Consider the following 26092-nt stretch of genomic DNA (forward strand, 5'->3'; position numbering starts at 1 on the left):
TCCATTGTAAAAGCCAAACGCACACATGCAAAGAAGACTTTGCAATCATCCCAAATGAGGACAACATAATTAAGTATGCCTTAATTTCCATCACACAGCTGGAAAAGAGTAGGAGTTCTGAACACAACTGGCTAGACTCTGTTAGAAGGCACAAATTCGTAAAGAAAGTGGCAGTTTCATTTTCAGATATTGACCAACCTAATACCAAATTCATTTTCATACTTAAAACTTTTAACGTGTTGCTAAGTATGAGAAACCTGCATCTAAATGGCACAAAAACTTCAAAATATTGCGAAAAGCTCCAAGCGGACCTTTATAAATTAGGTGAGTGGGCTAAAAAATGGCAAATGCAGTTCAATGTAGCAAAATATAAAGTGATGCACATAGGGGCAAAAAATCCAAATTTCACATACACACTACAGGGGTCACTGCTATCGGTCACAGACCAGGAAAGGGATTTAGGTGTCTTAGTTGATAGTTCCATGGGAATGTCAACTCAATGCATGGCAGCTGTGAAAAAGGCAAACTCTATGCTGGGGATAATTAGGAAAGGAATTGATAATAAAACTGCAAAGATCGTTATGCCCTTATATAAAGCAGTGGTGTGACCGCACTTGGAGTACTGTGTTCAGTTCTGGGCACCACATCTCAAAAAGGATATCGAAGAGATGGAAAAAGTGCAGAGAAGGGCAACGAGGATGAGTGAGGGATTGGAGCACTTTTATTATGAGTAGAGGCTGCAGCGTTTGGAGAGGAGACGGTTGAGGTGGGATATGATTGAAGTCTATAAAATTATGCATGGGGTAGAAAATGTTGACAGAGAGACATTTTTCTCTCTTTCTCACAATACTAGAACCAGAGGGCATACATTGAAAATGCTGGGGGGAAGAATTAGGACTAATAAGAGGAAACATTTATTCACGCAATGTCCTTGGTGTTTGGAATATGCTGCCACAGGAGGTGGTGATGGCCACTAACCTGGATAGCTTTAAAAGGGGCTTGGACAGATTTATGGAGGAGAAGTCGATCTATGGCTGCCAATCTTGATCCTTCTTGATCTGAGGTTGCAAATGCCTTAGCAGTCCAGGTGCTCGGGAGCAGCAGCAGCAGGAGGAGGCCATTGCTTTCACATCCTGCATGTGAGCTCCCAAAGGCACCTGGTGGGCCACTGCGAGTAGCAGAGTGCTGGACTAGATGGACTCTGGTCTGATCCAGCAGGCTCTTTCTTATGTTCTTAAAATAGATTATAGTTGATCTGTATGTAATTCCTGCTAGTAACTGTGGAATAGATATAATAGATGGGCATTGCTTATTAAAGCAGCTGAATGTTCTCTCTCAACTTGATAAATGGTTATTCCCTCCAGTTTTTCTCTTTCTAGCAAACACTGTACTTGTTCATCCAGGCCAACCTTTTCTAAAGTGAAACTCTACTACCTACTTATGACTAAAGCCAGTGTTGAGTGTGAAATTATGAGGTCATACCAATGAAGACAACTGTCATATACTTGAGTTGTACACCATAATCCTGTTGTCTAAACCAGGGATTCCCAACATTGTGCTCATGGGCACCTTGACATCCACCAAATATTTTTTAAAAGTAGGTGGGGCTTTTGTTGTTTGAAAATTTGATCAGCTGTGCAGGCTTTAAAAAATTGTTTTGGCAGCAGCTATAACCACATCATAAGGATCTTCACTGTGTGACTGAAGGTAAGATGCAGCAGACATTTTGTGGTGGGTTATGCAGTGCTGTATCGAGGCTAAACTGTGCCCATGGGCATGACCGTCTCCCCAGTCCCCATTGCCCACTTATGAGAGCCAGGGAGGCTCTGGCCAGGTGTCACGGGGGCAGGGCTCAGACTGGTGCTGCAGCAGCAGGCTGGCTCCTGGGCACACGGCACTGAACTCCCCCCCCCCAGCCTCCCTGCAGGGTGGGGGGAGGGCTCGGCAGCATATGGCTCAGGTGCACGCCATTTTATCATGTAGTGGGGTGCCGGGCATGCAAAACAGTGTGTGCCCTGGGACATGGGTAGCGGCACACCACTGGGGCTATGCCTCCTGCATCAGCCATTTTGTCATAGTGCCCACATTGTGTCAAAATTCTATATTCACTGCACTTTGAGGTCTATGGAAATAGGATAGGAAACAAAAAATATGGAGTATGAAACTGAGGAATGATGATGGCAAAAAGGTGCTGACAAATATACCAGAAAAGGAATCATCAGGATTTAAAACAATGAGTAATCACTAAGAAAAGAATGCAGAAAATTGCAGAAACTGTCAAAAACAGCAGCATTGGAGGTCATCACAATGGTTTGAAAGCCAAAAGGACATTTTATATGATGTGAAAGAGAGTACTGATACTTAAAGAGGTATACACTTGAGCTACTAATGATGTATTTAGCAAATCAATATGTAAGTTATTGATTTACTAAGCTTATCAGGAAATCAAAGCAATACAACACCTGTTAATGTGAACCATATTAGTATAATATACGTATCTTAGAAGGAAAAGAGATTTTAAAAAAGAAGCTTTAATGAGATTAGAATTATGGATGGAAGGGAAAGAAGGCAAATGTCAGGTCACCAAAAGTATCTCACAAAATAATCAGACACTATCTGTGAATTCAAGCAGAATTTATTCCAGCAGTTCATAAGAAAGTAATTAGGTTCATCTATTGAACATTCTATCATAATCCTTTCAATATATAGCAGAGCCACCTTTTCAAGTCACTCAAAAATAAATTTGCCCAAGTTTCTGCAACAGAAACTCTTCCTAGCTATTGGGAGAATAGCCTCTTCAGATATGTCACTGCAGCTATAATCAGTTAAATTCTCATCGAAACAGAGAATGCAGAGAAAAGATTATCTCAGGACAGTATCCACTCACAAACAGATCCCAAAGTTCAAATATCCATTCTGCCTAGCTTCAATTCGCAAATATATGTTCCACAGGCTTTTAATAACTTTTTTTGTGGGAAGAGAAAGCCTAAACAAACATATTCCTGAACTATTTGCATTATTTCCTACCTAAATTTATCTGTGTGGTTTTAAATTATTAGGACAGATGTCAACTAATTATAATGAACTTGTGTAATTTTAATAAGGAAGTGCTTTTTAATGAAATGTAGCTGGACACAAATAGCACCTGTTCTTTACTCTGCAAGTCTTTACAACTACCACTTTACATTTTCTTTAACAAAAATCAAGTCACAAAAGATGACAAATGGTAGGCATATTTACAGTCTCTGGCTATCAAAAAATCCAGTTCAATCCACCTAGCCATGTCAGAAACTGTAACTAAGGACAGGTACATCCTGGTTGCTATATTTTTGCCCTTCTCAGTCTCCCTGCTCACCAGCAGCCTACCCACATATATGCAGTTTTCACACAGCAGACTTGACATGAGAACAATATGATGGACATATGACATTGAACTAAATTTGTCTAGCAACCACAGGCAACATATTCATAGCTACTGTCTCTAGATGAATATGCAATTAATACATATCAAGCTTTCTCCTCATGATGTGATTCTGAAGATTTCAATTATTCTCTTTTCTTGCACATCTGAAAAGATTAAAAATATCTTTTTGAAATCTGAGTTTTCTATCTCTCTTTAAACATAAACAGCTGCTGCAGAACTTGGTGAACCAAAAAGGAACTAACAAATAAAGGCTAATAAGATACTGATCAAGCTTAAATAAAAACACACCATGCTTGATGAAATGAGACCGCTCACTGGACCTGGTCTCGTAAAGCTTTTCTCCAGACATGTTAACTTAGTGGCCAGTTTGTATCCTACTGTTCAATGGCCTGTATTAATTACATAATTCTTTTTACCTTATTTATCATTCTGTGGTCTTTACAAAATTAATTTGGGAAGTATGCAGTGAATTGCATAGATATTGCATGTCTTACTTACTAGATAATCTTACTAGATAATCCATTTAATCTTTGTTTTTATGTTACATCTGTTGCTACTGTACTTTCAAACAAAAATGCCCATATTGTTTTTAACTGACTTTCTTAGCATTTTTGTGCCAAAACTATTAGTATTTTTACCAGGGTATCACATTTTGGGGAAATGACAAAAGAGCTCCCAATTCAGACAAGTTCACTCTGAAAAGAAAACCATGACAACTATTTGTACTCTTGCTTTATTATTACATCTGGCATGGTCACTCTTAGAAATTCAATCTATTACCGTTGCTAGGCATCAGTTGCTGTGCAACCTAAAAGGGTATGTTATGTGTTCAGACTAAGCAGCATTAATAAACCTGTAGGCCTCTGTCTACAGTACTAAACAGTATGTTTAATGATCTAACTACTTCTAAGACAGTACTCAAAAATTTAAGAGGACGAAGTAAAGAGATTCTTACCATTAAAATAATAAACACAGAAGTTTTCAAGCTCAACAAATTTTTAATAAGCCTTCAAAAGCTATCTTTATAAAGTTAAAATCTCAAAAATAAATTCCCAGTATATAGTTTGACTAGAGCTTAGTGTAGAATTTAATACAGGTGTAAAGCATACAACATGCAAACTTTTTATTACCTTTTAGATTAGAAAAGAACTACATTAAATGGAAGTTTTAGGAAATTTGTATGCATGAATATATTACATTACTCTTGGAACCTGAAGGCGTTGTAGTCATGCACAAGGTCCAATCTTCTAGTTATTTTCCATATTAAATGTTCTCAATCCTTTTAAATTTGATAACAGAAGGAAAATGGCCTTCATTTTTTGCAGTTCCTCAGGTGATAGAAGTTACAATAAATCATACATTCTGTAAAATATAGAACTATTGATGGTCTAAAAACTGGAATTAAACTTTGCTTTAGGAACGAGCAAGAAGCAAAACACCATCTGTCACAAGCTCCAAATTCAGACATCAGAATATTGTGGTTAAAGATTTCCAAACCCAGGAATTCTTCAGTCAAGGCTAGAGGGAGGAAGTGCATATACCTAAAAGTGAAACATGCCTATTCATATCTAAAACTACTATTTGTTTGTGAGATCTGAATACAGGCCCAAGTCAAATCCAAGATGTCAAGGCCAAGTTGATACAGGAACAGATCATACCAAACTCAATTTCTTATGAGTGTCTGCCATTCAATTTCAGAATGCAAGGTTGAGCTTTTCCTCAGACAAAAGGGCTGAGTTATATTCAGGAAATGCAAAGTCAAACGGTGTGAGAAAATATAAAAATTCCTTTATATAATCAAAATGCATTGTATCTCCTTGCATAATCCATGTGCTGTTAAACTGGAAAAAGAAAGGGTATTTGTCTGATATTGAAAATTCCCCGAGGAAACCTGCTGAAACATGCCGGTGATTTCTGTAACTTTTTTTGTATTACAATAGTAACACATTTGCCTTTACTCTCATCTTCTTTGGAGTAATCTCCTTTTCCCTTGCTCATACTCAGAAGTAGTGAAAATCTCTATTTTGAATGCTTCTTTGGTCAACAGTGAGCTATTCTGGCTATTTACAAGGGAAATGATTGACTTCACACACACATCACATCATGCTTTTGAAGTGGCTCCCGAGTCAGCGTGAAGGGTTGATTCCCCAGGACAGAACTGTTTGTTCACGATGAGGTGAGCTGGAAGAACTCAGAAGTAGCAAAACATCTCTCTCACCAGTTCTGAGCATGACCCAGCCCAGTGTGAGGTAAAAGTCCATCACATACCTGAATGTGCCACAAGGTCTGAGGTGGAAAGGTGATTAGGATGGCTACCATAAATCACAGCAATCTACCAAAACCAACAAAAACCTGGGAAGACTGGTAGATCTTTAGATAAGCTAAAGGAGAATACAGAAGAGGGCTTATGTGGCGTCCCATCTATGAACAAGAAGACCCAGATTCAAATCTGCCACCTTGTCATGAAGCTCACTGAGTGACCTTCAATAAGTTACCCTGTCTCCACCTGAGCTATCTCACAGTATTGTTGAAACAATACAATGGGAAAACAAAAACTCTTGGTTTCTGTGGGGTAAAAATCAAGAACATAAGACAAAGGAGAAATGGAAAGCAAACTTGGCAATTTAGTTTATGCTGAACAACAAAACGACTGGCTAGAAGGAATGACACAAAATTGCCAAGATAATACTCCAGGATAATAGGTTGTACAGAAAAACTACAGCATTAGATTTGAAAAACAAAATATTTTAAGGGGAGCCTAACAATACCTCAGGATAGAAGTAGTCTTCTATTTGAAAGTATGGGCTGCTTCATTGTTATTCTCATCAAGGTTCATACAAAGTAAAACGCACATGAAATGGAGTGAAGTCCTGTGAATAGTGAGATAATAGGGATACACAAGTAATGCCTACAATTGTTACTAAGCAGTTCTGAACCCTTGGTTTCTCAGTCTTCACTTGAAATATTTATGGAACTCACAAACTTAAGTGACCATTTCCATTTAACAATTCCATGCAGACAGGTACATGCAAGATTCAGAATTCCAGTTTGTGGGGAACAAAGTACAATTTTTACAGGGCTCCAAATTCAGATGCTGCAATAACCTGCAATTTCTTTCTGATGGGCAGGCCAATTCCGGGGGGTGGGGGGAGTGGCTGAATTTCCCTGTGGAGTTGACGAACCCCTGCACCAGTGGAAATGCCCTTTCCACTGGCAGAGGGACAACTTGCCTGGGTGGCCAGGCGCTACACAACTCCATGGTGCCCAACCTGGAAACATTTCAGGGGTGACTCCAGAGCCCAGTCAACTCCCTTGCACAAGCAGAGCTGCCCCGCCACAAAAATCGTGCTGTATCCCTATTCCCTGCTATGAGGGATTTTTGCCTGTCTTTTTTTTTCTCTGGAGGGGGCTGGGAGCAACCATCCCTGCATACCTGTCAGCTCTGGATTGCCTCATGGGCAATGGACAGGAGAAAGGAATATAAGCTCAAGAACAAACCTGGCTTAGCCACATCCATGAACAAACTAGTTTGCTCATAACGTTGGAATGTAGCCAATATGTTAGTTCAAGCATATATTCTAGTAGTAAAAATATCAAATTAGGGGTTTCTACAACCATGACTTCAGACAAGGATGGGCAAGATATGTGGCATGTCCTGAATGTAAAAAAAAAATGACCCAACACAAGAATGATGTAAAATCAGCAAAACACATGAAGAAATGACATGGATCTACAAAAGAGCCTGAAACAAAGGGGGAGGAACCAACTGTTCAGTTCAAGATGATGTTCTTAATGCAATGTAAAGAAAGTTGAATTGTCCAATGCAAATGGGGGGAGGGACTAAAGCCAAAAACAAGCTTTAATCAGATAGTGATGAAAATGAACATATAAAACAAGTGTGGGGGAAAATAGGTGACCAATGAAGATATGACTCTAAAAGAAAATCAGCAAGTTCTAATAAACTAATCCCTGAGTGCCAAAGAGACTACCAAATGTCTCCATCTTCAATCTACTAACAATCACCTTTAAAACTTCATGGAAGAACAGGTTTCAACAGTCTACAGTTAACTAATTATTTACCTAAAAACAAAACAAAAAGACCTGGTAATTGCAGCTTCGTTAGATGAACCAGAACAATTGGCTGGCTAGTACATGAAAAATAAATTCAAAATCAATCCTGTTTCCTTTCTCTGACAGAAGAGAAGTTGATTTTAAACATCTCAGTTTTATCAAGGCTTCTGGCAATTCTACATTATAGCCTCATAAGTAAAATGGAGAAATGTAATTAAAAAGTGCTATCATAAGATAGGCACACAGCTGGCAGAGAAACTATAGGGCCCAAGAGGAGTAATTAATGCATCAGTGTCAAGCTGGGAGGAAGTAAAAAGTAATGCTCCAGTTCACAGGGATCTGTCATAAGTCCAGTGCTATTCAACATCTTCATTAATTACTCAGATAAAGATTTGGAGAGTATTCATTAAATTTTAGAAGACTCCAAAATGGGAAGAATTGCAAAATCCTGTAGGATAACATTAAAACAAAAACAAAAAAAGCTTTGATACATTGAAATGCTGAGCTACAAGCCACAAACAAAATTCAATAGCATGTCAAATGATTCATAGAGGAAAGCAAATTCCAGCACATATATACAAACCAAAGAAACATTATCAGCATCCTAACATTGAACAAAATTTTGGTGTAAGAGTAGGCAGTGGTCTAAATATGAGTACCAACTGTGATAGTGCAGTATCTTAAGTATCATATGGAAAGTATTACTTCACAAAGAGTAGTATTGCTTTACTACGACTATTACTCATTGCTTAAGCACCACTTGAAGAATTATGCTGAATTCTAATCATTCACCATTCAAATGTGCATCAGGAAGCAGTTTCAGGATTCCATCAAACTTGCTGGATCAGAAATTAGGTGTGCCAACCAGGTGAAGATGTGCATTGGCACTGTAATATAATTATGGATGCAAGGCATCCAATGCCCTCTCCATATGAACTACTAGATACAGAAAAGGATATGCATTTTCAACCATACCACAATATGCACAAGAATGCACACTCCTAACTATGGTCTTAAACTGGATGCATGATGTTGCATTCAATTATATTTGGATTATGGCCATCACATTTTCAGAAGGCAAACTGGAGACCATTAAGGAGAATGTTAAAAAATGATAGAAATGCTCAGTACAGGAGAGAGTCCTAAAGATAGTGGGCATCAAAATATACAATTGTTTACCTGAGCCAACGGAATGAAGCAAAGAAGCAATAGATTCAAATCTAGGCTGGGTATTGGCATACTTCTTAACAGGAGTATGTTTCACAAGTAGAGACATGGTTTCTCCATGCTACACATTTAGAAGAGACTGGATGGAACTCCACCAGTCACACTTTAAATCAAAAGAATTCTGTAACTGCCAGAAACAGATAGGATAGCTCTTTAGATTCAGCTCCAAAGCCGCTCTTGTTCATATACAATCCAAAATCCAGAATGTTCAGTGAGACTTCTATATCAGGAAGTGGACAAAGACAACCAATTGTCACCACTGCAGCAAAAAACAAAATATGATATTAATGTTAATCAAAGAGCAAGCAACATTACAAAGACATAGCAGCAGAACATGAGGTTACAAAGATTATTTTAGCTATTCTGATATAATTTCTATATACCTAGGTAAAGCATTAAAACCTTTATGAATCCCCAGATATGAGAAGATGAATGAATTTTGGCATAAATTTCAGACTCTATGAGCATTAACGGCTGACCAACAAAGAGAAATGAGATTCGGGGGAAATGGCAGCTCAATTAGGCTGTATAATCATGACTAGAAATAAAATCCTAATTTAGCCTTAACTCTATTGGATGCCATTAAGAAATGAAGACTGCTGGAAGGCAATATTTTGAAAAATAGCTCTCATGTATGTAGGGGGTGGGAAACAAAGTAGCCAAAACATTTGTTTTCAGTCTACATCTAGAAGACATTTAATACTATGAAAAGATACAGAAGAGTCCAAGTGTACACATTTTAGAAGTTATTTAAGTTTTACCTTGCCCCCATGAACTACTGAATTTAAGTAAAGGTTGACTTTTGCGCAGTTTGTAGGAAAGTCACATTAAGGATTTGCACTGTATGCTTCAAGGATACGCACAGTGCCTAGTTTGGAATTTTTACACTGTGATATAACACAAAAACAGGCAAGACACATTAGTGCCTTCTAAAACCTTAAGAAATGTCAACAGAATAAACATTAGCAGTGATTTCCCAATCAGTTAATGGTTCTGAATACTCATTTAAAAATAAGAAAACTTTAAGAACTGAGAGCAGAGAAAAATAATCACAGATTCTTTATACTGCACAGTATGAAAAGGTTTTAAAACATCCATCTGTATAAGGATATTAAATACTTGCTGGAATACAAATAACTAATTTGATGCACATCCCAAGACAGTCACTAATTTTTAATTTTACACCCCATCCCAACAGATTCTACAACTCTTCTTTGTTGCAAAAGCAGTTTAAATGTTGAGATTTTCATGCTCTGGAGCTGCTTCAACAATACAAACTATTGGGTAGGGCGTATACCTAAGTTATTCTCAGAGGAAGAAGTCGTACTGACAGTTGGTTCTACCCTTCTATCATTCCTTGATACAAGCAGTAATTTGCAATTTCTGCCTCTGCCCCTGGGAAGTGCCCTTCAGTTCTCCTCCTGCCTCCACTGCAAGGGCACAGACAGCTCCATCAAGCTTCTTCAGAATAACTCTAATGTTTTTCCTATGCCTATTTTCTTCAATATTGTTATTCTCTGCTTTTTTCAAGCCCTGTTGGTCCTTCTTTAAAAAAATAATACAACCATCATCAACTGACAGACTCATCCATGGTTTTATCTAGATCATGTTCTACAAGTAAAGTCCAATGACATAATCATTGGAGTAGGAGCTGAGTGTTACTACTTCCAAACTGCAGAACAGGAATGTCCTGCAAAGTCACATAGCCAACTGCTGGGAAACAGAACGGTCCATTGGATACCCACCAAGAAAGGGCCTTCTCTTGGTAGGCAGGAGGACATCTTGGTGGGGTGATTTCCACCCCATCTCAGGGAGGCAGGAAAAAGAATTCCGTCACTCCCTGTTGAGGCTAGGTCTCCATTTTAGCCAGTATTTGTCTGACCGAGTAGTGTATACAACAATAAGATTTGATACAACATATAATGACACAACTTTAAAAGTGCAACATATCAAACAAGACCAACATGGATAATCAAGAGATAACGTACATAAACACCAAGACACAGGGGAAGATTCCTCAGCAAGGAGTACTCTGGACTCATATAAGACATTCACAATGCACAGGGAGGGTCAAGATGTCCTCCTGCCTACCAAGAGAAGGCCCCTCTTCGGTGAATATCCAATGGACCATTCTCTTGGAGTCAGAGGACATCTTGGTGGGACCTCCCAAAGCAGTGTCCCTAACTAGGGTGGGCTATGGTTAAGTGTCTATAATGTGTTTGAGGACCTTCTGACCAAAGACAGTTTCTGCTGCCCCCCAGGATTGTAATTTGTAGTGTCTGACAAATGTAGAGGGGTTAGACCAAATGGCCACTGTACATATTTGTTCCACAGTCGCACTGAAACAGAATGCAGTATTTGTGGCTGATGAGAAAGAAGAATCGGCAGTAATGCCTGATGGGACTGACATGTTGAGCGCTTTATGCGCCTCTATAATACAGGCCTTTAGAGTGGCACAGATGGACACAGTAGACATGAGTAGGCCTAAGCTGAGTACTGAGGTATTTATGAAGAGAGTCTGTGATTGTCTTATGGAATCAGTTCTGATAATAAAGGCATTTAGGGCTCTTCTGATGTCTAGAGCAGTGGTGGCGAACCTATGGCACTCCAGATGTTCGTGGACTACAGTTCCCATCAGCCCCTGCCAGCATGGCCAATTGGCCATGCTGGCAGAGGCTGATGGGAATTGTAGTCCATGAACATCTGGAGTGCCATAGGTTCGCCACCACGGCGTCAAGAGTATGCCAAGACCGTTCTGTAGGATAGGATGGCTTTGGACAGAATGTGGGTAGAATAAAGTCTTGCTGAACATGGAAGGCAGAGACGGATTTTGGTTTGAAGGTCGTGTTCATTCTGAGCACAACCCTGGCTTTGTGCAATACGCAAAGGTTAGGGTTGATTGAAAGAGCCCGCAGTTCTGAGACTCTTCTGGCAGATGTGAGCGCCACTAGAAAGAGAGTCTTCATTCTAAGCCACTTAAGATGGAGGTCTGAATTGGCTCGAATGGTGCCTTGGAGAGTGCTGTGAGTACCATGTGTAGCTTCCAGAAAGGAAAGTGATGATATACCAGAGACTGGGATTCCTGGACGCCCTTTAAAAACCAAAGAACGTCAGGATGTTGCATGGCTGGAAGGCACTGAAAAGGTCGCCAAACCATGGACAGCGCTGCTATTTGTCTTCTTAAGGTGTTGCAGTGGAGACCCATTTCAAAACCTTCCTGAAGGAAGTCCAATACAAAGGGAAGGGAAGGGAAAAGAAGGGGACTCTTGGATCAACTTGTTCACTTCTAGCCCACCTAACGAAAGCCTTCCACAAATAGATATAAATGTGAAGGATAGCTGGACATCTGGAAACTAAACATGTGTTTGTTACAGCTGATAAATAACCCTTAATGATCAGTTTTCTCTGCTCAATAGCCAGGCGATGAAGTTGAGCCAACCTGGGTTGGGATGACTCAGGAGTCCCTGTATGAGGAGGTATGGAGTTACCGGAATCCGGTAGGGAGTGTTCACTGTGAGTTCTTGGACTGCGGAGAACCACGGTCTCCATGGCCAGTAGGGAGCTATGAGAATCACTCGAGCACGTTCTGCTATGATCTTCCTAAGGACCTTGGGGATGATGGGCATCGGGGGGAAGGCATATTGTAGACTGGTGGGCCATTGAGTTGAGAGGGCATCCACCACTAGAGTCTGGGGTGGGAGAACCTGAATATGAAGTTGTGGACCTGTGCATTCTTCGCAGTTGCGAAGAGGTCCACCATTGGTATCCCAAATTTGTGGGTTATGGACTGAAAGTTTGTTGTGTTGAGGAACCATTCTGCTGGAGATATTGTTTTCTGACTCAACCAATCTGTGTTCAGATTGAGGGTTCCCTTGATGTGTTCCACTCACAGGCTCAGGAGATTGGTCTTGGCGCAGGTCAGTATCTTGCTTGCCTCTTGATGCAGGCGGGATGATCTTGAGTCACCCTGATTGTTTACGTGGGCCTTCGCTGCAATATTGTCTGTCCGGACTAACACATGTTGGTTCTTGATCACGGATTGGAAATGTTGTAAGGCTTTCAGGATGGCTTTGACCTTTAGGATGTTGATGAGTAATTTGGTTTGTTTGTACGACCACTTTCCCTGACCATATTGGTTTCTCTGATTGGCTCCCCAGTCGAGGAGGCTCGCATCTGTGAATATCTGTACTGGGTTATTTGTCAGGTAATGTTTCCCTTGGGTGAGATTCTGGCAGTGAAGCCACCATCTGAGTTGTTCCTTAAGGGATTAGAGTAGTGGTAGTGTCTGCTCCTTCTTGTTGACAATGTCCCACTGATAGAGGCGAAGGAATTGTTGAAGGGAGTGAGCATGAAATCTCACCTATTGTACCAGGTCTATGGCTGCTATGAGGATGCCTAATAACTTGGTCAAGATTAGAAGTGAGGCTGAACTGGGCTGAATCAAGGATGATATCATCCTGCAGATTTTGTTGATCTTCTCCTCTGGAAGGAAGAATGTGTTCGTGGTTGAGTTGATGATGGCCTCTAGATGCAGTATACATTGAGTGGGAGTCATGGCACTTTTGTCCCTGTTGATCAAGAAACCATGGTATTGCAGGACCGTCATTACCTGACTTAGATCTTGGGCTGCCGTCTCCCTGGAGTGAGACCTGATTAGGAGGTTGTCCAGGTAGGGGTGAATATGGACCGCCTGTTGGTGAAGAAGTGTGATAGGGGCCAACAGTACATAGGAGAATACCCTTGGGACTGAGGCAAGGCCAAATGGAAGGGCTCTGAATTGGTAATGGTCCGTTCCTACTGTGAATCTCAGGAACCTTCTGTAGGGAGGACAAATCGGAACATGCAGGTAAGCTTCGGATAGGTCCAAAGAGGTCATGAGGTCTCCTGGTCTGAGCGCCTCTGAAATTGTTTGGAGAGATTCCATTTTGTACCTGTGAAGCCTGATGTATTTGTTGACTGTCCAAAGATTGAGGATCACTCTCCATTCCCCAGTCTTTTTGGGGACAGTATAGAAATGTGAGTAATGGCCACAAGAGAGTTTCTTCGTGGGGACTGGTTCGATTGCTCTGATGTTCAGTAGGTGAGAGGTAGCGTTCAGGGTCCATGACCTCGTCAGGTTGGGAGCTGAGTGGAGAGGGCAGGAAGTAAGGGGGGAAGGTGGAGGAATTCGATGGTGTATCCTTCTGACACCACCTCTCGCGTCCAGGAGTCAACGTGGTCGCCCCTCCAGAACTACTGAAAGTGGAGAAGGCACCCACCTACCTGGACTATTTAACCGTTGGAGTCAGGACTTGGGTGCCCCATCAGACCTGGAGGTTTTGTCAAACCTAGGCTTGAAGATACCTCTATGGCGAAAGGACCCAGAACCCCTGGGGTTCCATGCTTTGGATCTGCTATCCATGTTGAACCAAGGGGCACTCTTGCCATTTCGGGGGGCTCTGGGTCAGGTTCGTTGGGAACGAAAGGAAGTTCCAGGCCAGGAGGTCTTGTCCAAACGAAAAAACTTGGGTAGGACCGTCTTTTTATCTTCTGTCTCAATTAGGATTTGGTCAAAGTCCTTCCCAAAGAGAATCTGACCTTGAAAGGAGTAACTTGTCACCAGGGTTTTGGAGTGGTTGTCTGCCTGACAGGTCCTAAGACAGGCATTGTGATGGACGAGCACGATGGAGGCCAGGGAGCGCGCTGACAAAACTAGGGCAGTGTGACCTTAGCTATAAATGCTGACCCTATCCTAATGCACTCCAGACCTTCCCTGGCAGCAGTTTCCTCCGGGGGTAGCAGCTCAAGGGTGTGGTTGACCCAGATTAGGGTCAACCACAAGGGTGTGGTTGACCAGGCTCTGGTTATGGTGGAGGTTGGCACTATGGCTTTCATGGCTGAGGCTAGAGATTCATACGAGTGTTTAAGCATAACCTCGGATCTTTTGTCCGTGAAATCCTTAAGGGTGCCCTCGCCATCCTTCCTTCCCAATTTTGCAAATCAAACATTCAGGGATTGGAAAGGCCAATTGTTGTGGTTCTTCCTGGGGGAAGAATTGTTTGTTCCCCTCAGGGCATCCTTTTATTGGACCTGATGTTAAGGAGGTACTAGATGTCGGGGATTGGGCCTCCTCACAGTCCTGTAGGTCGAGGGCTGTAATTGTCTTAGAAATTAAAAAGGCCAATTCTTCTTCCTTAAAACACCTGAAGGTATTATCAGAAACCGAATGGAGGATCTCTTCTGAATCTGAGAAATATTCTGCTGCTTCCTCATCCCCGCTATACTCCTCCTCATCAGGAAAATTCAGGGGATTGCAGGGAGGCGGCCTAGGGTAACCCCTAGTCTGCTCTTCTACTGAGTGTTGTGGATCCTGAAAATGGAACTTAAGATAACCCCTAGTCTGTCCCTATTCATCTTCCTTGGAATGAGGATCCTGAAGGGTGGACTTAGGGTAACCCCTAGTATGCCCAGTCAGGGAGGACATCTGTTCCTGAATTGGAGACCTAGGGTAACCCCTAGACTGCCCCTGTGCCTCAGTCTGTGCTGGTGCTAGAGGGGGTAGAGAAGGGGTAGACCTGCCCTCTCTAGTCTACTGAATTTCTTGCAACTCGTTTTCAATAGCCTTGTTAAGGAAGGCAGCAAAATCTGCTGGTGTTAGGGAATGCCAATCAAAAGCAATTTTGACACAGAGCAATTTTCATCCTGAAAGTCCTGATCCCTTCACACACCCCAATGCAGCCCTCTTGCTTTAGTTCAGAGTGTGAAGATTCTCAGAGTCTCTTCCTTCCATAATCCATAAACACCAAGAAAACTTCAACAAGAAGGAAGAGACTCGGAAAATTAACAAAACTTGGCTACCAGTAATTAAAAACACCAGAATCAAAGGCCAAGCACATGCTATGTTCATGGACAATGCACCCAGACACAGAGTTTGCATTCACTAAGACTGTTGCTGCTGCAGGGAATGCAAATGTGAATCACTCCCTGGACTGAAAACCCCCATCTGCAATACAATACTATCAACCACACCTTTGCATAGCAAGTTCCACACAAACACTTACTGATGGGTTCCCCATCCTGGGACACTGACAATATATACCTCACTGAAAGTTTATCTTCTCATTGGACACAGTATGTAACAGACTTCTCTCTGTGATACTGTCAGTGTAAACTGATCATCAAAATCTATTTGGCATTTACATGACAGCCAACAGCTGCAGCCACTTTCTGAGTATAATTAACAGTGAACTGTGATAGGCTAGATAACAGTATATAAGGCTGCAGCATACTGAGAACTGTGAGACTCATGTCTTCGCTTTGCTTTGCGAAGCACTTTGTCCGAGTGAATCATACTTGTGAACCAATAAATGCAGGCCGCTTCTGTAAAACAGAACTACTGTGTGAGTGTCTGTGTTCCTACAAGGTTCCAGTATTCCATGCTGCTCTACTACAGGGGTGTTTACTCTACACCTCAACAGGTTATGGGCCCAGAATGCCGTTTACTCGGGAGTAAGGATTGCGTGGGACTGTGTGTTGTAGTCCGGAAGATGTACTGCTGTTCCAGATGGCTTCTTCCTCAGCCTATACGCCTCTCACGAGGCTGAATGAGAGGAATTATGCTACCTGGTGTGTGCAGATGCAAGCGATTCTCCTGAAGGAGGATTTGTGGTCAGCTGTAAATGAGCCGCCTAATCATCCTACTGCTAAGCAGGTACGTGCAGAGGAGAAGGCTCGTGGCTCTATTCTTTTGGCTGTGGAGACGTCTCAACTCCTGCACCTAAAAGATTTGCCATCTGCCCAGAGTTGCTGCCAAGCCTTAAAGGCTCTATATTAGGGAGAGACCGTAGGAGTTAAAATAATGTTGACAAGGAGACTCTATAGAACTCTTCTGAAACCGGGTGAGTCCTTATCAACACATATCCAGTCTCTGCATGTTATTTTTGCTGAGCTAGCAGACCGTGGACTTACTTTTGAGGATGCCCATAAAGCATTCATCCTTCTTTCTTCTTTGGATGAGTCATGGGGGACCTTTGTGACCAGTTTACAAGCTTTACCAGATACTACCCTGACTCTGGATTTTGTTATTTCCAAGCTGCATGATGCAGAGAGACAGAGGGAGTTTCAAGCAGGTGCTGCTCATCAGAGAAAGGATTCTACTTTGGCTGCTACAGAACCGGTCGTTCCAGTTGTCTGTTCAACAAGAAAGTGCTACAGCTGTGGGATGTCTGGGCATGTTGCCCTTGAAGCATGTGTAGAAAGCCTTCAACTCTCCAAAGAAGCCTGGTAGGTCCAACACAGAGAAAGCCTAGAAAGGATTCTTCAAATACTTCTGCTTTCCTGGTTACCTACAATGGAAATAACTCAGCACCTATATGGCTTATTGATTCAGCATGTGCTGTACATGTTGTCAATGCTGAGAATCTCATTACAGAGGATCACCGTACCCCAGAACTTGCTCATGTTACTATGGCAAATGGCTCTTTTGCTATAGTTAAGGCTCAAGGTACTGTATTTGTTCCAGCCTTGAATGGAACACTTAAAAATGCATTGTACGTCCCTGACTTTGAATTCTGTCTAATGAGCATCCCAAAGCTCACGGAAGATGGATATAAAGTCCTATTTGATGGACAGGACTGTGTAATACAGAAAAATAACACTGTGTGTGCTAGAGGTAAACTGTTTAACAGCCTGTACTATCTTGATAATGCTATATGTAATGTTGTGCATAATGATAGTGAAAATGGGATAAAAAGGATAAAAAGTGGGAAGGGGGTAAGAATGCAGAATAGGGTGGCTACTATAACCAATAAGCCATTACACAAAAACTGCATTCGTTACCAACATCGTGTGTTTTCCTATGCCAACTTCCATGTCCTTGCACACATGAGAAAAAGGTGTAATTCAGATGTGAAAAGTTGTGGATGCTATTTAGACTGCGCTGTGTGTTCTAAAGCGAAAGTAAAATCATTCCCTTCAACAACTAAAAGTGACAGAGTGACAGAAAAACCTTTTAAAATGGTCCATATGGATATTGCTGGACCTTTCCCTCAGAGTCAATCAGGTGCAAAGTATGTGTTAGTTCTGTGTGATGACTATTCCCGTTATACATATACATTCCTGTTAAAGACCAAAAGGGAAGCATTCTCCAAGATTAAAGCATGGGTTGAACAAATTGAAAGGGGGTTTGACTATAAAGTAGAATGTTTTCAATCTGATAGAGGTGGAGAATGGTCTAATAAGCAGTTCCAACTCTGGCGTGAGAACAAGGGTATTCAGCACAGGTTTACAGCTCCATTTTCTCCCTGGGAGAATGGTGTTGCAGAGAGGAGAATAGGCCTGATTAAACAATTAAAAACAAGAATGTTAACTGATGCTGAAATGCCAGAGCATTTTTGGGGAGAGGCTATACAAACTGTCACATATGTGTTACACAGGTTGTGGTCAGAAAGCCTAAAGCAGACCCCATATTTTCTGTTGTATGGAAAAAACCCCAAATTGTCTCATATGAGAATTTTTGGTTCTTATGCAAATGTCTTGATCCCTTCTGCTCAAAGAACTGCTGGTGAACATAAATGGAGAAGATTAAGATTTGTTGGGTATGATACGTCTTCTAAAGCTTATCGCTTTGCTGTACAATATGGAAGGGTTATGATTTCCCGTTCAGCAAATTTTGAAAACAATATGCATTGGCAAAAAATACATGCTAATACAGATGTGTTTCTGCCCTTAACCGAGCATCAAGGAGTTACAGTGAAATCTGAACGCCCTAGCACTAGTCAAGACCAAGTGGAGTGCTTGGAGCAGAAAAACAGCTACAAGCTGAGCCATCCTTAGATGCAAACTCAGAAGGGGAAGAACAGGAGCAAATAGAAACTAGGCGTGTTTCTCAAAGAACCACTAAAGGCATACCTCCTGTCAGATATGGGTTTAATAACAATGTGTATGCCTGTAATGTAGCTACACAAGAACCCGTGTCATATAAACAAATGATGCATTTGCCTAAACCTGAAGTTAAGAAATGGCAAGAAGCTATGAAAAAGAGCATGATGTTTTAGTAAAACAGAATGTGTTTGAAAAAGTATCACTACCACATGACCAGTCTGCTGTAGGATCAAAATGGGTTTACAGACAGAAAATCATGCCTAATGGTTCTCTACTTTATAAGGCAAGGATTGTGGCTCAGGGCTATAAGCAGAAAGGTTTGTCAAATGATCAAACTTATTCACCAACTGCCCGTTCTGAATCTTTAACAACTGTGTTAACCATAGCTAGTAAAAGGAACTTGGTAATTCATCATTGTGATTTTGAATGTGCTTACCTTAACGCTCTTTTAAAGCAAGTGGTGTACATGAAAGTTCCACCAGGGTTTGAAGATGCCAATACACCTGAGCAAGTTTACTGCTTAAAGCGTTCACTGTATGGTTTGAAACAGTCAGGTAAGAATTGGTATAAGTGTCTCGATGCAAAACTCAAGGCTATGGAATTCAATAGAACTATTGCAGACGCGTGTGTTTACACAAGAGGGCGTGGCAATAAGCTTGAGATTATTTTGATTTATGTTGATGATGTCTTAATTTGTACTAGTACAAACAAACAACTTAGTTCCATCATAGGTGAATTAAGTGCCACATTCGTCATTAAGGATCTGGGTAACATTGCCAACTATTTAGGGATAGAAATACAAAGCATTGCTGGAAAAGGTTACATCCTGACCCAGAAGAACAGAATAGCAAGCTTAGTAACAGATGCTAAAATGGAAAATGCTAAACCTACAGATACCCCAATAGTACCTGATTACCTTAAATCACAAGAATCAGAACTGTGTGACAATCCTGAGCTGTATAGGAGTCTTGTTGGTTCAGTTCTGTATATTTCCAATTGGATAAGACCTGACCTAGCTTATGCTGCCAGTGTGTTAAGTCGACATGTACATAATCCATCCATAAATGATTGGACTGCCTTAATGAGAGTCATTAAATATCTAAAAACTTCTAAAAACAATGGTTTGTGTATAGTTCCAGAGAAAGAAAGCAATCATTTAACAGCTGTTGTTGATAGCTCATTCGCGGATAGTGAAGATTGAAAGTCTTGCACTGGTTTTATTGTTAAGTATGCAAACGTTCCAATAGCTTGGTGTTCTCGTAGACAAAACAATGTCTGCTTATCAACAAGTGAGGCAGAAATTGCCGCTATGTCTGAGACAGCAAATGAACTGTTGTGGTTGCAATCTTTATTATCTGAACTAGGTGAGACAGTACAAGTTCCTGTAAATGTATTCACAGATTCACAAACAGCTATCCAGCAGATAGAAATGGAAAACCTGAAAGTGAGAAGTAAATACATAGGAGTCAAATATGACAATGTCAGACAACTTGTACAATGTGGAAACATAAAGCTCATGTATGTACCAACCAAAAACAATGTAGCTGATATGCTAACCAAATATTTGGTAAAGCAACAGTTTGTGCATTTACTGAGTATGTTAAATGTCACATGTTAGATGCAAATGTTGAATGTATATATAGTTGTAAACAGTATATGGAGTTGTAGATTTTGAGAAGGGGTGTCAGTGTAAGTAAATTGATCATCAAAATCTATCTGGCATTTACATGACAGCCAACAGCTGCAGCCACTTTCTGAGTATAATTAACAATGAACTGTGATAGGCTAGATAACGGACCATTGGCTACTTACTGGGAAGGGTCCTTCTCCTGGGGGATAGTAAGCCATCTTGGATTGGGTGGTTTCGCACCCCAGTCTCTGGGAGGCAGGAAGTTGTAGTTTGAATTTCCTGTCTGGTCGTTGCCTTCCGTTCTGAGCCAGTATTTTCCAACTAACAAAGCTATATAACATTTAACTTTAACAACAAACAATCAAATCTGTCAAATAGGGAAGGAAAAACATGGTAACAGGAAGGAATGGGAGGCTATCCCTTTAAATTTCCTACCCTATTTGAATGTATTTACAGCTGGTAGCATTGATATGAAGTAAAGGAACACATCTTGATCGTATGCCATGGGAGGGCCAAGGTGGTTTACTATCCCCCAGGAGAAAGACCCTTCCCAGTAAGTATCCAATGGTCCGTTCTCCTGGAGGCATAAGCCATCTTGGATTGGGACCTCCTAGAACAGTGTCCTCCAAGACGGGAGGGTTAGGCATGATCATCCAAGATGTGTTCCAGTACTTGTCTGCCAAATGCTGTTTCGGCAGCCATCCATGAGCTTAGCTTATAGTGCTTTACAAATGTGGATGTGTGGACCATATGGCCGCCTTGCAGATACTTTCTACTGAAACACTCTTCCTAAAGGCTGCATTTGTAGCGGCACTTCTAACCGAATGTGCTGTGATACCTTGTGGGCCTCGATGATGCAGGCTTTAATAGTTGAACTAATAGAACCTACGGACATCTGGTGTCCCACATTAGGAGTTGACACGTTAATGAAAAGATAGTCTGTCTTACGTATACTTTCGGTCCTGATGATGAAAGCTTTTAATGCCCTCCTGGCATCCAGATTGTGCCATAATTTCTCCGTCAGACACGATGGTTTTGGATGAAAACTAGGGATATCAATTTCTTGTCTGTTGTGAAAGGCCAAACTAGCCTTGGATTTAAATGTAGGATCGGTTCTTAGGACAACTCGATCCGGGTGGAATACACATAGGTTAACCGATAATGCCCTGAGTTCTGACACTCTCCTGGCAGAAGTGATTGCTACTAGGAACAAGGTCTTCATACGTAGCCACTTGAGGTGGATCGTCTGCACTGGTTTGAAGGGACTTTTGGAAGGTGCAGATAATACAGTGTAAAGATGCCAGGATTGGAATCTGTGAATAGATACCGGTTGAATTTGTCATACCCCACGAATAAAACGCACGACATCTGGGTGTGGAGATGCTGGAACATCCTGAAAGGTGGGCCAAACTGTGTATGGCGCTGCCACCTGTCTTCTTAGCATGGCACTCTTCAGACCCCTCTCAAACCCATTTTGCAGGAACTCCAAAATCGAGGCTAATGATGGGGCTATGGGATCTATGTCCTTGGACCTAGACCAGGTGACAAAGGTCTTCCACGTGGCGTTATATATACGGATCGTAGCTGGTCTCCTTGATGCCAATAGGGTGTTCATCACCTGATCCGAATATCCTTTCCCTTTTAAGGAATCCCTTTCAACTGCCAAGCAGGCAAACGGAACCATTCTGGGCGTGGGTGAACTGGTCCCTGACTGAGAAGATCCCATCTTTGAGGCAGATGAAAGGGTGGTAGGATTGTCAGTTCTTGAATTACTGAAAACCATGGGCGTCTGGGCCAGAATGGGGCAATCAGTATTACATCGGCCTGAGTTGCCATGACCTTCTGGAGAAACTTCGGTAGTATAGGTATTGGTGGAAAGGCGTAAAGGAGTGCCTGTGGCCACCGAGCTGTCAGGGCGTCCATGTCGTAAGCCTTCTTGACTTGGAATTGAGATATGAATGCTGTCACTTGGTTGTTCTCCGCGGTGGCAAACAGGTCCAGAATTGGCTGACCGAACCTCTGAACCACCAACTGGAAGATTGATCTGTTCAGCATCCACTCTGCGTCCAGAACTCTCTGTCTGCTTAACCAGTCCGCTCTCACATTCAGCTTGCCCTGGATATGCTCCGCCTGGAGGGACAAGAGGTTCTTTTCGGCCCAATGCAGGATCTTGAAGGCCTCTCTGTGCAGTCTGGAGGATCTGGCCCCTCCCTGGTGGTTTATATATGCCTTTGCGGCGATGTTGTCGGTTCTTATCAGGACATGCTGCTGATGGACATCCTGCTGGAAGTGCTGAAGAGCTAGGAACACCGCCCGGACCTCTAAAAGATTGATGGGTAATTGCGATTCCTTTGGTGACCAAGTTCCTTGAACGAACTTTTCTTCCAGGGTGGCTCCCCACCCTGCCAGACTTGCATCGGTGAAAATCTGTGGTCTGTTTGGCATAAGATAAACTTTGCCCTGAATCAGATGATGTCTGTTCGTCCACCACAAAAGGTCTGCCTTTAGGTGGTTGTGAATGATCAGTGTGCGGTCTCGTTTCTGTATGATGTCCATCTGGTACGGTCTCAAAAATTGTAGCGTACGTGCATCCTCCCCCATTGCAGGAGGTCAAACGTCGCTATGAAAAGTCCCAGAAGGCTGGTCAGCTGAAGAAGTTGGTATGTTCTGCTGCGTCGCACCGCCATCACTGTTCTCTGAATTTTCAAAATCTTGTTGTTGGTTAGGTAGAGATGATTGTTGGAAGTGGAGATCACGGCTCCCAGGTGCTCCATTTTTTTCCTTCAGTGTTAAAGAGCTTCTCTGCATGTTGATCATGAATCCATGGTTCTGGAGCACTGATATGACTGTCTGGACGTCCTGCAATGCCTGCTCTCTGGACCTGGATCTGATCAGGATATCGTCCAGATAAGGATGCAAATGGATTCCTTGTTGTCTGATCCAGATTACTGGGGTAAGGGGTACCTTTGAGAAGACTCGAGGAGAAGTGGCTAATCCGAATGGAAGAGCTAGATACTGGAAGTGTAGCCCGTTGACCGCAAAGCGGAGAAATTTCCTGTGAACCAGATGTATCATGATGTGCAGATATGCTTCTGTAAGATCGAGGGAAGACAGGAGATTGTGATGTCTGAGTGCTTCTGAAATGGTTCTCAACGTTTCCATCCTGAACTTGCGGAGTCTGATATGACGGTTGACGTGACGCAAATTCAGGATGCCCACCAGTCTCCGTTTCTCTTGGGAACTATGAAGAAATGGGAGTAAACCCCAGCTTCTTCTCCTTGTCCGGCACCGGTTCTATGGCTTTGATGCTGATGAGGTGTTGAATCGCTTCTATGGTTTTGCGGGGGTTTTCTGGCTGCTTCGAAAGAGGAGACAAGAGGAATCTGTTTTTGGGAAAATGATTGAACTCGATAGAGTAGCCCTGAGATACCACCTCCTGTGTACATTCGTCTACGTGTTCACCTGACCACGCATTGCGAAAGTGGTACAGGCGACCGCCTATGGGAATGGTTGTATAGTTAAGTTCTGGTCGGCTTGTCCACTGCTGGAAACTTTCCCCCTCTGCTGTAGGTTTGAAAGGAAGACCTTCCTCGAAAGGACTGGTTGTTCTGCCACTGTCGTTTTTCACCCCATGATGACCGTCTATTATCCTTGTTGAATCTAGGGAGCGTACGTTGTGTACGAAAGGACGTCCTGGAAGATCGTTGTGGTGAAGTGGCCTTGACAGTCTTGGGTAAGGATTTCCTCTTATCCTTCCCTTCAATCAAAACCTTGTCGAGAACTTTACCAAACAGCATTTTGCCGTGGAAGTCAAATCCGGCCACCACGATTTTGGAGTGAGGGTCTACCACCCAAGCTCTGAGCCATGCATTTCGTCTGGCCACTACTATGGCTGCTGTGGCTTTGGAAGAGAAGGACATGGCATCGAAGGTGGCATTGGCTATAAATGAGTTGGCCTTTAACACGCATTCCAATCCCTGTTTAATGCCTACTTGTTCTGGGAGTAACATGTCCATAAAGCGTTTAATCCAGACAATGGAGGCCCGTGCCATTATGGAGGAGGGGATCGTTGCCTTAATGGAATTAGCCAACCACTCATGTGCACGGTGTAAGGCTGCGTCAGATCTTTTATCTAAAGAATCTCATGGAGATCTCTCTCCTTCCTTAGAGACCGCTCCCCCGTACTGGAGGTTCACCATGGTGGCATCTACCAATGGGGCCTGTAGAATATCATTGAAATATTCTGGTAAAACATAAAGCTTCTTTGCCACAGCCGACAGGCCTTTACTAGCCGGGGGACTAACCCAATCCTTGCGCATTCTGGATTCGAACATTTCAGGTACTGGAAAACAAGAGGAGTGCTCTTGTTCCACTTGGAAGTAGTCCTTACTTCCCTTGGGCCTGCCCTTTATGGTTTGGCTGGTAGAAGGTTCTGCTCCAGGAGGTTCCAGAGCATCCTCGGCATCTTGGAGTTCCAGAGCCGCTATGGGTTTGGTCAATAATTGTGGTAAATCCTCTACTTTAAATAACCTGAAGGACTGTTCTGGAGGATCTGCCTTGGGATCCTCAGAGTCAGAGAAGTGCTCTTGGAAATCCATTATTTCCTCCTCACTTAAGGATTCATCCCCTGGGAAAAGGAGAGGATCTCTATCCACTATCTGGCCACTGGAAGGCAGAGCTACTGCTGGTGAATTAGATCTAGCTTTGTAAACCTGATGAACTGCTAAGGGAGACCTTGAGCGGCCTCTAGTGGCCACTTGTGACCTGCTCCTACTGTTTCTCCCCTCCATGGCTGTTTGAACAGTCCTGGTTAAGAGCTGGGCAAGGTCCTGAGGGGGAAAATTCTGCCACCCCCCCCCAAACCAACCTCCCCCACAGGGGGGATGCCTGATGGTACTAGGGGCCCACTCTCCCCCCTCGCTGAGGGGGTCTTGCCTGTGGTTGTCTGAGGCATCGGTTTGCGTTCCGCGTCTGGCTGGAACAGCTTCCTCTCCTGGTGTCAGGGACGAGCTGGAGAAGCAGCGGCCGATCGATCGACGCGGCGATATGCCGCGGCGTTCCTCTTCTCCCCCCTCAGCTGGTTCTCCGCACTTGTTTCGGGCTGTGGAGTCGTTTGGTCGGGTGCCGGTTGCGCCGATGTGCTCGGGCGCTCCGGTCCCTGTCGCGGTGCTCTTCCGCCTGATTATTTTTGCCGTGCCACTGGATCGACTATGTGAGGTTTCGTCCCGCCTCTCAGAAACCGGCTGGTTTTGGAGGCGGGCACCATCGCCAAACGGCTGCCCGAGTGGGAAGGGGGGTTTTGGCGGGTGGACCTGGTTCCTTCAGCCGCAGCTCTGACAAAAGTCTCCCTTGGGGGAGAGAAGGACTGAGCTGCCATTTTGTGGACTGATTTTTGGCGCCAAAAAAGGATTGCCCTGACTGAAGTGCCTTCTTCCCGGGTCTAGCACTAGCCCGGAGGGGGAAGGGGGGGGAAGAAGACAAAATGACACACAAAGGGAAGAAAACAAATATAGACCAGACAAGACGGTTTTTAAGTACGCTTGTGGAAACTCTCCAAGGAGCTCTCAAGGTCCTTGCTCTCCCGTTCTGAGGCAGGAAAATACTGGCTCAGAACGGAAGGCAACGACTAGACAGGAAATTCAAACTACAACTTCCTGCCTCCCAGAGACTGGGGTGCGAAACCACCCAATCCAAGATGGCTTACGCCTCCAGGAGAACAGTATATAAGGCTGTAGCATACTGAGAACTGTGAGACTTATGTCTTCGCTTTGCTTTGCGAAGCACTTTGTCCGAGTGAATCATACTTGTGAACCAATAAATGCAGGCTGCTTCTGTGAAGCAGAACTACTGTGTGAGTGTCTGTGTTCCTACAAGGTTCC

At 42.9% G+C, this 26092-nt stretch overlaps 1 protein-coding gene across 2 annotated transcripts in view; it reads right to left on the bottom strand.

The window, feature by feature from the left end:
* RFX3 (regulatory factor X3) overlaps positions 1–26092 on the bottom strand; it is a 209299-nt gene that overhangs the window by 118183 nt on the left and 65024 nt on the right. The window contains exon 2 of one of the 2 annotated variants that reach the window (XM_048502924.1): positions 8675–8981. The exons of the other annotated variant lie outside the window; for it this stretch is intronic. Coding sequence (XP_048358881.1) covers positions 8675–8771 — 97 coding nt within the window. The 5' untranslated portion in view covers positions 8772–8981. The remainder of the gene's footprint in view (positions 1–8674; positions 8982–26092) is intronic. 2 annotated transcript variants of the gene reach the window in all.

Source organism: Sphaerodactylus townsendi, linkage group LG07 (assembly GCF_021028975.2).
Source record: "Sphaerodactylus townsendi isolate TG3544 linkage group LG07, MPM_Stown_v2.3, whole genome shotgun sequence".
NCBI lineage: Eukaryota > Metazoa > Chordata > Lepidosauria > Squamata > Sphaerodactylidae > Sphaerodactylus > Sphaerodactylus townsendi.